Here is a 16,685-nt window from a genome sequence, read left to right on the forward strand (position 1 = left end):
ACAGTAGGGTTTTGGGATCCATAGGGATCCTGGAACCAACCTGCAGAAGCTGCTAAAGGATGACTAAATATATGCAGACCATCCCGAGCCATGCATGCCAATGAACTTTTACCATATACTATGGATGTCTTGAAAATAATAAGCTGAATGAAAAAGGTCAGACAGAAAAGGATACATATTGTATAATTCTCCTTATGAGATGATCTAGAATAGGCAAATTCAGAGACAGAAAGTAGATTCAAGGTTATCAAAGGCTGGTTGGGAGGCAAATGGGATGTCACTGCTTAAGGGTTACAGAATTTCTGCTTGAGACAATGAAACATTCTGGAAATAGTAGTGATGGTTGAACAACATTGTGCATATAATGAATGCTACCGAAATGTATACTTAAAATGGTTAAGAGAGCAAATTATGTTTTCTGTATATTCGGTCACAGCTTACAAGATGAATAATGTGATATATTAGAGATGATTGAACTGCACACTTTAAATGGGTAAATTGTGTAGAGTGTGAATTATATCTTAGTAAAACTGTGAAAAAGAACTCATAATGGGTACAGGAGTAGAGGTGGATAGGAGTAATAACACCTAATGATCTGTAGCATAAGGTTAAGTATGGTTGACAGCATTTCAAAATAGCTAATAGAGAGGATTTTTGAATATTCTAGTACAAAAAAAAAATCCAGTACAAAGAAATAACAGATTTGGAGGAGATGGATATGACTACTCTGATCTCATCATTACACATGTACACATGTATTAAAATATCACACTCAACCCTACAAATATGTACAATTATGTATCCAAAATATTAAAGATCTTTATGTATTGATTTAAAAAACCTCTTACATGTTAGCAGGTTACTTTGTTATCTTGTGAGGTTCTGAATGCGGTTATAGAAATTTACCACATCTGCCAGGAGGGTATGGGATAGGAGAGAAAACGCTGGACTAAGACTCTGAGAAATGGGAGTCCAGGACTTGCTCTGACATTACACTGGCCATGGTTCCTGAGCTACAGAATAATCAGCTTCTCTGGGCTCTTTCCTCATTTGTGAACAAAGAATCAGGTGCTTGATTTTTGAAATAGTATGAGTCACACTTTTTACTGCATTTATAAAGCATTAATAATCCTCTGGCAGATTAGAACACAGAACAGTCTTCTATGTTTGAGAAGCCTGGTTAAATGATTAATTTACTCTCTTGCAGTGAATATTTATATTTTAAATAATTTCTTGGCTTGATTCTTCTTTTTTTTCAGTGCTGGGGATCAAACCCAGAGCCCCATACATGCTAGGCAAGTGTTCTACCACTGAGCTAACGTCCTCCAGCCCTGTGGCTTGATTCTTGTTGAACACAGTCAGCCTGAAAAGTATGGATGGAAGTCTGGCTGGAAGTCACTACCAGAACAAAACAAATCATAGCTCTTAGTGTTGATATATCTTAAAAGTAGGTTAGCTATAGAGCACAGTATCAGTAACTAGAAACATGTCTAAAAAGTACTGGCTTTCAATACACATTTGTTGGAACGAAAAGGTTACATTTACTGGTTAGGAAACTCTCTCCGCTCTGGCTCAGATAAAAGCACTTCAAGGGGCAGCCAGACAGCTCCACAATCCCTTGGGAGTTTGTTACTTCTGGGCACAGACTTGCTTCCTCAGCTGGCTCTGTGTTTCTCTCAGGTCAATCAGCAAGACCAAAGAGTTCTCTAGGTATCACTAAGAAGTCCAAGGTGTAAACAGAAGAGATTGAGGTCAGGGATTTCAAAAAGTATTTTATTTTAATAAAATCATATTTCAGAAAAGGACCACAATAACATTTGAACCAAGTCAGTAAGAGAGCTACATATCTGTCACAGTTCTATTGTTGCCTCAAAACAATAGTAACAAAAAGGAAAATAAAAATAATTCGTGGGGAAACCCAGACGCTAACTACTTTGGCCATTTCCCCTACCAGAGGCAATGAAGTCACATGATTTAGACTGAAAGCCTAAAAGCCAGAACACCTTTTCTATTTTACTAGTCAAACACAGATACCACCGAAGAAGTATTCCACCTTCAAATACAAGCTTTTGAAGTAAAAGGCAGGAACAATTAGCTATCTTTTTCTGTGTGACTACTAAGTCTTTGATGATCAGAAGAAAATAAACCTCCCATAAGTGAGTTAGTCACAATTTATAATAACCCAAGAAGGAAAACAATCGAGATTTATCCATTCTGTTTTTTGGGGGGGTTAGCTTGTAAGCTTATAATCACCCCCCCAAATCCTTCTGAAAAATGTCATTCAGTCCCATCATAGTGTCACAAGCTTACCCTGAATCCGGATTCCACCTTGTCTCTGTGGGACAGGAAGCTTTGACTCAGCTCTTCGAGGGGAGCTTCGGTTCCTCCACCCTCTAACCAGAGTGCCCACCATGGTGGCTGACAGCATGGTCCCAGCAGCCGTGGTCCTGCTGGGGGGGTGGTGGGCTCCCAGGTCAGGCTGCCCTGGCAGGAGAAGTATGTCCTCCTTGAAGGTGCTCCACCCAGGCAGACAGGCCCGGGCAGTTCCTCCTGCCTCCATCCTCCACCCACATCCTCATCCTCTGGTGTTGTGAGACCTCCCTTAGGAGGCCCAGGGAAAGTTTGGGAGATGAGAGAAGAAAAAACTGACAGGAGTAAAAATAAAAATGAGGGCTAGGGAGAGAGGCAATTCAGAAGAGAATGGTTAATCTTATGAAGCATCAATCTCCTTCATATGAGTGATTATTTTGATTCTTCATTCTCAACAGTCAGAGATGACTGTGTGTGAGGGGTGCATGTGGCATGTAGTGTGTGCCTGTTTGTCTTTTCTCAGCCTGTTTTCTCTCCTGCTGGACCCTGGAGTTTCCCCAGAAAGAAATATTCTTCTACATACACAGAATTTGTTTATATTATATGAAAGGGATTACTAATGTTCTGCGTGTCCACTTCAAGAGTTATACTGGCTTTTGAGGATGAAGAAAGTTGGTTAAGAGATGTAGTAAAAATTTACAACCACTTAAAGTCCCAAAGCCTTTTAAAAAATGAATTGCTTCCAATGGCCTAATTACCTCTGCTGCTGAGGTAGGTGGAGTGGCCTTACCCTGAGTAGGTGGCACCTGAGAAATATTCACGAGGCACACTGTCCACAGATGCCTCCTACTGGTCAGGATGCAAGGTGTGCACTGGTGAGAGATCTCTGACCACATTAAAGTGGTAGGAGGGGCAAGTGGTTCTAGAAAGTTCTGGAATCCCTAGTATCTCTGGATGCTATTTTCATTCAGCCTATGTGGTAAAGACTAAGACTGAATTAGTTGTAGGCTTTGTATACTTACTGTCATTATGACTTTCATGACTACACAGTATAATCCATATCTGATTTCATCCTTTTTCTTCCTTCCCAAGTTATACCTTATTTAATTTAATAAGATCAAGACTACTTCTGCAGAAGACAGGCAGACTCTCCAAACCTCCCAAAATTGATCACCTTTTTTTAAAGGGTAAGTTTATTAAAAAAAGTGTTCTGAGAATATATACTTTACATACTTATTAGGTTGACTTTTTCTTTTATTTTGACCTTTCCAAAATGAGAAAAACTTTGGCATCACTGTAGATAGATGGAAAGCAGAAATGGAGAATGGAAATTTAAAATGGTGTAAAAGGAGGAAGCTGCTGGCTCTCTTTCCACCACACTTGAAACTCAGGGTGGGACCCATAGTGCCTGATTATGGGGAGCCAGGGGGCAGCACGTGATGAGAGGTATAAGTCCTGCTCCTCCATGTGGGGTGCCTTTCCTTTCCTTTTACAGTGTGTTTCCTTTTCCCACGGGCAGATTCTTGTGCCACAGTTGGCTGAGCTAAGCTGAAAGGTGCAGGGAAGAGTATCCCATGGCTATATGCAAGCAATGCTACTTACCTTTTAGGGAAAAGGGCAAAAGGCCTCCAGCAACCTCAGCCTGCTGTCATACAAAGAACTAAGAACACAGTCACAAAGATAGGCCCAACCTGCCTTCTCCTGGGGTCACTCCTTGCTGGGGTGAAGTCGCCTCCAAAAAAGCAGGGCAGTGGACCCAGGACAGGGATCAGCACCCATCTCAAGGCATGGGCCAGTGTCACTCATCAGGGGACAGGAGCAGGAGGCAGGAATCTGGAATTGTATCTTTTTGGAACTTTGTGTCCAAATGTAGAGGATACAACAGGCTGGGAATGGGAAGTTAGGGATTCCAGGAGAGGCTCACTCAAGGCACACAGAAACCTCCACTGGACCTCAGGGCTGGGTGTCTAGCCACACTCACCCCTCCCCACACACACACCAGGTTGCCTGGTCTCCATGAAACCCGCCTGCTTGTCATTAACCCAACACCACCCTGGTGGCAGGTAGCATCTCCTAGCTCCCCACCAGGCCTTCTCAGTATGCCCACAGTGCCTTGACAGTGATGTTCTGGCGCAGGACACAATATGTCAGGGGCAGTGTCCTGCCCCTTTCACCCCACAAAGAATGGCTCCATCTTTGCGTCAGATGCTTTGCTTCCTGAATACACTGAAGAGGAGCCTGTGTATGTAAACCCAATTCAAGTTCAACAGCAGCATGAGTACTGTTGCCCTTAGCTTGCTGGCGACAACAGGTGGGACACTCAGTGTCCAAGGTCTCCAACCCCTCCACCCCAGGAAGCTGAGCAATGACTCTGACTGACGAGAGAAACATGGACAGGAAGGGGAAGCAGAGTAACGTCCTGCCTGTGAGGTCAACCCCACCCTTCCCCCTCATACAAATGTACTTCCTTGAGCAGATCCCACTATGGTCAAGCTGCATTCCTCCCCCCAGCTGCAAAGGGAAACTGCCTGATGGTGAGCACATGAGGTCATTTTCCCCACTCTCCTCTCTTGTAAAGGGACATGTGGAGGACAGAACCACACTTTTCCTTTAGACAGGATATCCAGAAACCCAGAATCATTCTGAAGGCTGCCAAGGGCCAATGGGGTTCATAACAAACAGCGGTTCACAGGTATCAGCCTCAAATTTCCTATGGTGCCTATGACTTAGTAACTTATTTTCTAAATTTCAAAAACACTCACCCTCTCCAGAGGATGGGGGCCAAATCAGGCCATTTTTAATCTTCTTTGTAATCTCTTAGGACTTAACATGGCTCTGGGCACTCAAAGACACCTGGCAAATGCTGATTGAAGAAGAGCATGTCCAGTTGTGATGATAGGGCTGTCAACTGTGACAATGTGCACTAAGCTGTGGGAATTAAGTAGGACTTCCCTCTCTGTAGCAAATATTTGACCTCCTCCTATGATGGCGGAAGGAGCTGCTGAGGCAAGGGTCGGGCTATTCAGGGAGAATGGCCCCTCAGTCCTGAGATTCTTGTCTGGCTGGTCTCTGGTGAACCCCTTGCAACACTTCCCTTGGGGCAGGAGTTAGGAGGTAGACTGGCAAGTGTTCAGGGGAAAACTGGCACAATTACAGCTGAATTCTTTTGTTCCTCTGGCAGAGAGCTGTCTCCCGGTAGCACATTTTTTGTTTCAGTCCTGATGCCTCCAGTTTGCCACTCAAAAGCTCTGCTCCTGTGAGGGGATGGCCACCCAGGCTCGGGTTTAGCCCGCCAGGTGAGAAGGCTCCTGGATCCCAGTTCAGTGTGAGGCTGCTGCCTGCCCACAGACGCAAGACACAGCCTCTACCTGCCTGCCTCCTGTGTTTCCTGCTCTCAAACTGGATCAAAATCTGGGTAGGAAGAAAAGGTCTTTGTTGTTTTGACCCCAGACCCCAACATCTGGCAGACTGGCTCCTGGACCTGGCATTCCAGGAACAATACAACTCCTGAAGATTGATGCTTCTGCCAGATGCTGGGCGGTGGACGTGGGTCATTTATTTTTACCTTGGCAAACTGTTTTGTGCTACAGCTGGCAGTCTAAGCTGGCTTTCACTGTGGCCTGGTGAGGAGCTTGGGTCCAATTTTTGCTTTGCCAGCTCATTCAGCTAAGATGACTGCCGTTGATGAGTAGCTTGTTCGTAGTGTCAGGCATGCAGGCAGCACAGCCCTCACAAACAGGGCTCAGGCTCAGCCCACAAGCAGATGGCTGGGTGGCTTCGTGGTGGAGCAGGGGCAGCTTTACAAGGCAGGCTCCCTTGGGTAATCCCTGGCCTACACAGGTGCAGGGTTTCTGAAGCAGGTGCACTGAAGCAAAGCATCAACAGTAGGAAAAAGAGTCTTTGTATTTACAGACTGTTTAGACATCAGGGATGGAAAATATTGAAGCCAGTAAGTGCAATACACATTGCAGAGTGAGCTCATGGCTTTAAATTACAATTGTCAGCCTGTCCAGCAACACTTGATTAGTGCTGCAAATTCCACTCTGCATTCAAGGCCAAGAGGAAACTGAAGAGGCACAAAATTTAGGTACAGGTGGCTCATTCACAGGTTTGAGTCTCTTCATACTAGATGGCCTCGCATTGACTCTAGACCATTGGGTTCTCTCATTCAGGCTCTACTAAGACTCTGCTCTGGATTTGGCAATGGTTTTTGGATCAAAGGACTGTGTTTAGGGAGAACAGCTGTTCATGGATAACTGCTCCAGGGGATGGCAATAAAACCTGTTTCCTTACATTTGGAGGGTGTGGTGCTGTTGGCATTTGTATAGTTCTCAACATGAAAGACATGGAGAAAATTCAATGATATTTTTCTAAAAAGGAAAAGAAAAAGGCAATGCACAATCATTTCTTTTATGTGAGTGCTAACCACAACTCAGGCTGAGTGGTTCTGAATAGGATATTGTCAAAAATTCACCCAATTCTCTATGCCATATTTATGGTCTTCGGTATTGCAGAGGTCACAGGAGAATATCAAGGGAATACCAACGCATGCATGTACTTATATAAACTAATCCCTGAAGAATGTATTTGTAAATTCACACAGAACTTGGATTCTTGGCCATATAAGCATTATTGTCTAGCGATGAGGGCTCCCAAGGGCGTCTCATCTCTGTCTGCCTGACGGTGGGAACATGTGCCCATCAACCTCCCCTTATGATATCTTTCCCTTGACTCTCACTGCAAACATCTCCGGGACTTCTCTTCACTTCGAGGGCAAAGATCACAACTGGATTATCTGTACTCAACATCTTCATCTCTTGCCTAACTCACACCAGCCTGGTTCGCTCTTCCCTGCACTCCCTCCCTCGCAGCTTTCTGCAAGATGATGCTGCCTAAGCCAATCAGTATTTATCAGTCTCTTTCTCTTAGAATGTCTCGGCGGCATTTGATGCTTTGAGCCACTGCTTTCTTCTTGAAATGCTACTTTCCCTAGGAGACCATGGCCTCCTATAGTCCTGGTTTCCCCCTGCCACTCCTGACATTCCATGTTAGTCTCCCTTGAACCATCAGCCAGTAACCCAGCTAATGGCTCTTTGTGTTATCAGCCCAAACATCTGAGCACCAGATGAGTACACCCAAGTGACGAATTACTCAATATCTCAGACTACACAAGAAATGGAAATGCGACGCACTCAAAATGGAACCCAATCTTCCTCCCAGACCAGGTCATTATCACTTGTGGGATTCTGCCAGCCAAAAATATTGGAGCCATCTTATATACCTTTTCTCCTTCCTCTGATAGTCAAATCATTACTACTTCCACCCAACTTTTCAATTTTTTTCACTTAACTCAGTCTCACATGGCACCTAATTTTCTCCACTTCCACCGTGCATGTCTTACTAGTGTTACTAGTGTAAGTACAGAATTCTCCTGGAGGGCAGGGCTATCACACCAGGATCTTCCAAATTGCAAAGCACCCAACCCCTACCCCATCCACTGAAGACTCTTGCATGCTGTGTCATTTTTCTATGACAATGATCAAAACCTTTAACTTGGCCTCTGATGCCCACCATATCCTGATTCCTGCCTCACTGTTTACTCACCAGCCTTTTCTTTCACCCTTTCCACACTCATTACTCTTCCCTAGGTTTGTCCAGGACTCACGGTTTCTCCACACAACTCTTCTGTCCTCACCACAGCTACTACTACTTTGTCAGATCTAGGCTCATGACAATGCCTGAAATTTTTTCCTTTCTGACATTTACAATTTACAATGAATATTTGGTTTCTAGCCATCTCTCCTACTAGTCTAGCTTATAATAACGACTGTAGGGAGCACATTTCTTTTTCTTTTCTTTTTTGTTTTTTGCTCATACCAAATTCCCAGAGCCTGGATTGGTGCCTGGCATACAACACATTCTCAACAAATACTTGAGTGAATGAATGAACAACTATTATGTGCTGGTGACTTTGATATAATTACCATGTAAGATATTTCTATCATCCTTGTTGTGATTTTTAAAAAAACATACTATTGTTTATAATTGAATACTATGTTCTGGTAAAGAAAGCAGCCCATAATTATCAAATCATTCCCATGGGAAAGCACCATCTGTTTTATTATGTTTCTTTATTTTATAGATTTTTCAAACACGGCACTTTGGTGAAAAGTGAGATGCCTACATTTATATCCTATTTAGACTGAACATTCACACCTATCTGCTCCTAGAGATACTGCATGGCTGGACATAGCACTAAAACTCGCGAAATTTAATGAATAACCAAATAGCTCTTTGCAGCTTAATATTCATAATAAGATTAAAATATAGGTAAAATATCTTTAAAAACTGCTAAACTTGTTCCTTATTAAGTACAAGAATTTAGGAGTAAGGGCAATGGATAGAACCATCTTATACCAAACTCTTGAATTTCTGGAAAATATGATCTCCATTTATCTCCTCTACATCTAAGTAGGGCAAGGTTACTTTACTATAGTATGGCACCTTCTCCTATATATGCAACTTAATGAGCATTTGTTTTACATACTGATTTTGTTCGAAATTACTCATTCACATTTTCGAACTTTTGTTTTTCCACAGATTTCTTATTTTCTCAAAAATGAAAGATGATGTGCTATGACTGATTAGCAGTTTAGAATCAATTGGTATTCAGAAATTTCAGGCTTTGAAAACCCCAGTATCATTGACAGCTTAATATGATAAGACTCACATTTAAAAGGCACCCGGAAATATTTTATCTTTAATTCACATACCCATTCATTGGTTCATGCATGGTAAGAACAGATTCCCAAGAGCCCCACATTTGGCAGTTGGAAAGAACCATCTGCTTTAGTAAAACCTTTGTTATTTGTAATTCTACCCTGAAACCTGAACCCTATAAAATTTTAGAATTCTAGATTACATTGGTGTGGAACCTTGAGCCACAGAATGTGCCAACATCTCTCTCTCCCTTCTGAAAAGAGTATGTAGATTAATCACAAGGCACTGACGGACTTGGATCAGCCCTTATCCCTGCCTGCACAAAATTAATTCCTACCACTTACATCAATTAGACGGAGTCAAGATGGGTAATTTGGGCTGAACCTAATATAAAAGCATCTGTTTAGTAGGAGTCTGGAGTTAACAGGGACCTATTAAGAGAGTTATGAATGGCATAAGGAGTTAGGTTTCTCCTTGTCCACTTTATGGAACTACTGATGCTTATTCAGGCACTGGGGAATTGAATGTTCACTGGGAAGACTTTTAAAACTCGATTCCAGAAAGTGGAGAAGCACATTTACCTTTTTATTGCATTTTGTCTTTCCATATCAGATAATACTCACATGGATATTTAAAGGATCACAGATATTAGTTATATTAAAGACACAAACAAATCGAAAAGCTCTTGTAAGGCTTCCCTCTTTACACTTGATTAAAATATTTCCTACTATATGTTTTAATTCACGAACAGTTAGCAAATAGATTTTCCAGTAAACAGAATTTGCACAGGCTGGTATAGGAGTCCTTTAACCCTAAACACCATCCTGTCGGACTTTCCTTTGACTTCTACGTGGACCAGCCCTCTCTCTGGGTGTCCCTGGAGTCTTCTCCCTTCCTTCCTGTTCTCCACACCTGCAGGCTCCCACATATGAAGGTCCCTAATCCTGTTCTAGGTCTGCAGCTGGCAAGGAGGTAACCATTGAAATTCTTAAACACAATTTTAACTGGTTATCACTACTATTATTAATAAAATGACATAAAAGATAGTACTACAATCAACCACCAAGGGATTAAGCACACTAATCATTTTAACTACAAGCTAAATGGAAAAGGGGCTGTTCAGATATCAAGTTGCAGACTTCAGATTTCCTTTTCAGTAGACACAGCATACGTGTCAGTGTCGTGGAGAACACAGGTGGGCCCCAACGCATGGCATGGAGTCTGCACCTTGGATATTTTTTCTTCTGTAGTATATCTTGTGTTGCAGGGCCAGGACCTCCCTCCTGCCCACCCCACTGGAGACTGCACAGCATGTGTAGTGAAAGCTGTGCACTCCGGTGTGTAGCAGACCTGGGTGTGGGTCCCCGTCATGCCACTTATGACTGTGTGACTGTGGTAAGTTTCTGGATCCTGCAAATCTGCCCACTGTGGATTAATAAATGGTTCAAATGGACAGTGGCTGATGGGGTGGAAGACCTCACTGAGGAGCTGTTACTGCAGGATGGTGCAGGAGAAATGGTCAAGTTCACAAAAAGCACTTCCCCCACACTGCCCACTGGCACACGGCCAGCCCTGAAAATGCCGCCTCACCTGGCCCACCACAGAAATTTGCACAAAAGTTTGGAGTTCGCTGCTACACATTCAAGCAGCAAACTGTTCATGACCTGCACACACATTTTCTAGGAAATGTCTGAGGTGAGATCTGACCTTACGAAACTTGAAATCAAAGTGAAGGCCACGCGCCTTCAGCAGAGTTGCTCTCTACTCTGCACCTAGGTGGGGATGGTCCTCACATGAACTCCTCTAACTCCCCGGGAGTAGGCTGAGCTGAGGAAGTCAGAGGGGAGAGAGATTGGGCCCTGAGCTCACTCATTCTGTCATCATCATTAGAGTAAAACAGTAATTACCGAGATACCTCCAGAGATGAGAACATCTGCCCAAATGAACTTTCTGGTAACTTTATGGTTAAACACAAAAACCTCTTTCAACTGTTGTTGATTTTTTTTTTTTCCTAACCTGGGTCACACAGGTTCCCACCTCAATATGCATGGTAACCAAACTCTAATTTAACATTCCTCTGATGATTCAGACTTCTGTTTGGCCTCAGGGTCAACGCCATGAATGAAGAGTCTCACGCTGGACTCTAGGAAGACAGGTGGGGGAAGTGTTTAGTGAAGACAGGATGACGAACATCAAGATCACTTTTTTCCTTTAAATAATTTTCTGTGTCTAGTATGTTGTGTGACATAGAGGAAAGGCTAGACTTTCTTTTATAAACTGAGTTGAAAAAAATAATAGTTCTCAGGCTGGCCTCAAACTTATAGTGATTTTTCTGCCTCAGCCTCTGGGATTACAGGCATGCGCCACCAGGCCCAGCAAAAGAACTCTAGCTAAGGGCTTTGGTTCCACTACTGCAGTATATCCTGCCCTGAATCTAGCAACCTGTGAAGTGTTTTTGCACAGACTTACATATCAGACCGGAAGCATTGCCCACAGATGGGCAGAAGAAAATGAACTGTCTGCCAGGACTTCATTTCAAGCCCCAGGGATCTTTCCAAGACTGCGATGCAGGTTGAGTTAGCTACACTTCTTGGGGTCACAACTCACACAGAACATTTTAAAAGTGCAGCACTAGAAAGCTATGCATATGCTTGAAGATAAAAGATCTTTTGATACAACGGAATTTACCTTAAAACTTTTTTTTGAACTTGTTTCTGTGATGATTTGCACTTTTGGAGAGGATGCTAAAGGCTAATTTTCTGTGGCATTAGGACTGGGGATAAATGCCAAATTCCTATTCCCAGACCTAAATTATGTAATCAGAAATAAAATATCCAAACTGCACATCAAATAGTCTCTCTCTCTGGCAGACTATGAAAAAAATCAGTTTTAATGTTTGAAGTCGGCATTTGTTTATATAATGCAATGAGCCATGGCTGCCAAACATAATAATTAAATGCTTTAACAAGTGAGAAATCTTGCCAGAATATGTAATTTAAGGGGGGAAATAAGTGGAGAGTTGATATGCAGCAGAAAATGCTGAATTATTTACTTCATGCAGCTCAGAAGCAGACATAGAGAGGCTGCTCACAGAAATACTAAAAGAAAAAGAACTAGTTGTAGGCATGGTGGCACACACTTGTAATCCCAGCATTTGGGAAGCTGAGGCAGGAGGATCGCCTTGAGTTTGAGGTCAGTCTGGGATACACAGTGAGTTCAAGGTCAGCTTGAACTACATAGTGAGCCCCTGTCTCAAAAAAAAAAAGAGTAGTATGTAAAAAGGCCAGTTATTTACTCTTTTTACCTATAAATAGTACTTTTTCCACTCCAACTTGAAAATGAGGTCTTCCACTTTCCCATCATTGTAAAATCACCTGTACAAAAATGAGAGTCCTGCAAAGAAACAACATACAACTATATTTTTCTTTTTCTATTCCTTCAATTATCAAGTCATATTTTGTATCTTCTTATTTTACCTAACTGCTACTAAAGGTGAAATAGAGCATCTATTTAATACAGGATTAGAGTTACAGTGAGCAATTCATTAGGTCTTTTCAAAGGATTCAACTTCTAAGGATAAGGGAAACCACCCTTAATCTCAATGTTCAGTCATCTGCACAGTCGAAGGAGGAACACAGCCTTGGCCTCCCCCAGGAATTTAGAGGAACAAAAAAGGAAGTGGACAGTCAGTGGCCAGGACTCAACTTTGCACAGTGCTCAAAGTGCCCAGGGACATTAATGTATCCACAAGACCAGGCACAGAATCGGCTCTCATGTTCTCCACAGCTCAGAGGTAGCCAAATCAAACACAGTCCTTGCACATCTGTAAAATGTGAGGGAGGTGAGGAAATATACTGGGGTGAAGACTTTGGGTATCGCTTTCTGTTTTTCAGTACCCAATACTGGCTCCGTGATAATATCTGTATGTCTTTTTGCATTCTGGGGCATAACCTCTTTCCTATCAAGGACTCCCTGGTCAAAGGGACCATTAGCTTTTACCTAACCTACAGCACAAAGTTCCTAACTCGTATTCTTTTTCCACTTAACTGTTGGCAATGCATCCTCCACCCAACAGTTACTATGAATCCTCAAAAAGCCAAAATGCAGTTTGGCAGGCTGCATCAGGAGAATCACAAGTTTGAGCCCAGCCTGGGCAACTTAGCAAGACCCTGCCTCAAAATAAAAATTTAAAAAGTACTAGGGATATAGCTGAGTGTGAAGGCCCTGAGTTGAATCCTGAGCACTACCACCAAAGAAACCCAACCCAAATCAAACCAAAACAAAAAGCCAGTCTGTATTACATGTCTCTCCTGCTATATATATATTTTAACTGCAGTTAGAATAAAAGCTAAACTTCGCAGGCCACTCACTATATGGTTCCCATCTCTCTCTTTAACCTCATGGCCCACTAGCCCCTCGCTTCTCTGGCTTTCATTCATCCACTCCTTCTGTCTTTTATTCATGTCCCACAGACCTTCCCAACATCCTGCCAGCTAAAATCCACTCAGAGGACCCTATGATCCTCATTCATAGCACTAACCACAAGTTAGAATTACATACTTATTATCATTTTAGAACTATTGTCTTTCAGCTGCACTAGGCTTTGGGCTCTCTGTGGGCCACCTGGTCTACCTAATCTACCACATCCTCAGTGCTTGCTGCAGGGTCTGGCAGTCAGAGTCCTTCACCAACACTGGTCACATGGACAATGGACCCTGTCTGCATCCTGATGTGACCAATTCCTCACCCATCCTGCCTCTGGCTCCTTCTTCCCCATCACGCCTCTTCTTTGAAAAAGCACTCTTTAGGATGGAGGGAGACAGAGGCAACATAAAAGCTGTTTACATCTTGCCATTTCCTTCAGTGATATGGACGGGTCGACAACTACCAGGCTTGTAGGATCCAGGGTTTCTCTACTGTTTCTAGGAAAAATAGGGAACCTAAAAGTTTTGATGAATGAATATAACAATAAATTTGAGACATTTGTGGGAAAATGGATACACCCGGAAAATACAGTGTTAAGTGAAATAAATCAGACATACAAGCGTGAATGCCATGTGATATCTCTTACTTGAGTATGGCAAACTACAAATAAAGAGCAAAATAAAGAACTGATAACAGGAAACATGGACATAGATCTTTTACAAATGAGAAGGGCTCCAGGAGACCGAGGGGGAAGGGAAGGAGAAGCAAAAAGATTTAAGATGTGTCACGTACATGTGTCAAATACCCACAATGAATGTAAACATTATATGCGATAAACATGAATTAAAAATAGCAACAATAATAATGAAAATGGGGAAAGGGGAATTAGAGGCAGGGAAGTGGGTAGAGAAAGGGAAAGAGAATCAAGGGGTGTTATGTAAATGCATCTACACCCTAAGATAAATGTAAACTTCAGGTATTACAAACATGTACTAAAAAAATAAAATTAAAATAAATGCAAAGGTGCTTCTTTTGCCCTTAGTCCTCTGACTTGATGTGCTGGCACAAATCCAGGGGGTGTCACTCACAGACCTGTGGTCAGCATCAGGTGGCACATGAAGGTGCCACATGCTATACGCAGCAGCAAGTAATGGCCCTGCTGGAAGTCTCAGTGGTGTCCTTCTGGATGATTTATCCAGCTCTTTGCCCTGCTCTTAGGGTTATTTCTTACTAAAACCCCCAAATTTTCCCTTCTCATCTTTGAATATGATGAAATGAGTCATATTCCTTATAAAGTCAATAAAAGAAAAGCACGAGGCTATGAAAAAAATTCACTTAAACTGATTTTTTATTAGGAAAAAATCCCCAATATTACTGATTTTTGAAAATTGATTCCTCATTGTTTATTTGCTTTGAAAACATAAGTACAGTGAAAATACATGTGAACATCAATATTTTTCTCCTCTCAAAATCCATGGGACTTAGGAAGAAAAATAAATAACCATCTCATTGAGGAAGAGAGGTAAAAATTAATAAAGCCACTGTTTGCCTTAAATGAAAAATCCTCCAGTTATCCCATGAATGGTTTCAAAAGGAAATGAGAAATACATGTTAGGATCAAAATCTGAGTTAGAGTCCTGGCAACATGATGAACACTTTCGGTAAGAACATGTTTAAAGTCCAAGAGTCATTCTTTATATAGCGTCACAGGATGTTGCTGAAAGGACTAAATAAATAGTTCAAGTAACTTTGACATCAATAAGGTATTGAAAATAATTTAGGCAAAAATGTAACCCCAGCGAGTGCCTTATGATTTTATATTAGCTCTCTCCTCTCTTGGATCAAAACCTCTGGGTCCCAACAGATGTAGCCGTCAAGGAATCAGGCATCAAATTTGATCAGAGAACGTCCTCTGTAGAAATCAGAGGCCATTTCCAAAACCTCTTTGACCTCTGTCTAGGCAAAAGTCATTTTTTCTCCTATTTTTTTTCAGTGCTGAGTATCAAACCCAGGTTCTAACACATGCCAGGCAAGCACTCTACCAGTGAGTTATATTCCCAGTCCTTTTCAAAAAAATATTTTTACACCAGCACTCTGGGAAGCTGAGGCAGGAGGATTACAAATTCAAGCCAGGCCTGAACAAGACTGCAAGTTCAAGCCAAGCCTCTAGCAACTTAGTGAGATCTTGTAATCAAAATAAAAAATGTAAAAAGGGCTTGCGATGTAGCTAAGTGTGAAGGGTCTGGGTTCAATCCCTAATAACCCCCCCACCCCCCAACAGGTTCTTGTTAAATTGCCCTGGCTGATTGAAACTTGTGATCCTCCTGGCTCAGCCTCCCAAGTTGCTGGGATACATTCTTCCCCTTAATGATCAACTTATTTCCATAACTGTATATAAGGCATTCTGATTTTAAAGTCTTTTGTGCTTGTATTTCAGGTCAGGCCTGGTGTAGAAGCCTGAACCCAGCTGACTGGAATGCTGAGCTCTTGTTTGGTCATCTGCCCGCTGATGCCATGGAAACCTCTGTGTCCTAACAGATCAAAGAACAGTTTAGTGCTTAAGAATTGCCTTAGACTTCCCAGGAATAGAAACTACGCTTAATATGAATACAATTTCTCAACTGGACCATTAACCTTTATTGTGGATGAGCTCAAAACATCACATGAGCACATAAAATCTAGACACTTACAAAAGGAACTATCAGCTTGCCAAGAAAACCGTAATTTTTTGGGGGGAACTGGACTACAAGGAAGCGAAGAGTATTTGACGGAGTTATAAAGAAACAAATCACTGTGAACTTTGTTTCGACGGTGTTCTGGTTGTTGAAAGCTCCCATGATAATTTTTTTTTTTTTTGGCAAAAGTTACAGGTAGTGCAGCCAATGTTTTCCATCTCGGCAGATAGAAACGCCAGCCAGGTTCTCCTTCAGGATATGCCTTGGCCCTGGGGCACAGCAGCACGTGGGCACAGGGAGCCTTCCCTAACTCACAGGAAGCTCTCACACCCAACGCAACCCGCTGAAAAAAGAGATACTAGACTTCCTGAGTCGATGTCCACTTTTACATTCCTGTAAGCATTTTAGGCATCCTTGTTAGCCTAGTCCATCTTCAAATACTTCTGCTCTTTGTATCTCACAAATAGACAAGAGGTCTGGGGCACTTTTCTACCTGCCTACTGGGAAAGATTTTCAAGGAACTAACAGCATCTACAGTAAGACAGAAGTAGTTTA

General features: G+C 42.3%; 1 protein-coding gene across 8 annotated transcripts in view; it reads right to left on the reverse strand.

Moving 5' to 3' along the window:
• Plekhg1 (pleckstrin homology and RhoGEF domain containing G1) overlaps positions 1-16,685 on the reverse strand; it is a 256,733-nt gene that overhangs the window by 137,290 nt on the left and 102,758 nt on the right. The window contains exon 1 of one of the 8 annotated variants that reach the window (XM_021237912.2): positions 2,311-3,416. The exons of the other annotated variants lie outside the window; for them this stretch is intronic. Within the exon in view, the coding sequence (XP_021093571.2) occupies positions 2,311-2,560 (250 nt within the window). The 5' untranslated portion in view covers positions 2,561-3,416. Of the gene's footprint in view, positions 1-2,310; positions 3,417-16,685 lie in introns of those variants that run through there. 8 annotated transcript variants of the gene reach the window in all.

The sequence above is a fragment of the Heterocephalus glaber genome, unplaced genomic scaffold (assembly GCF_053883595.1).
Source record: "Heterocephalus glaber isolate CG9 unplaced genomic scaffold, H.glaber_assembly_v1.0 deba00001593, whole genome shotgun sequence".
NCBI lineage: Eukaryota > Metazoa > Chordata > Mammalia > Rodentia > Bathyergidae > Heterocephalus > Heterocephalus glaber.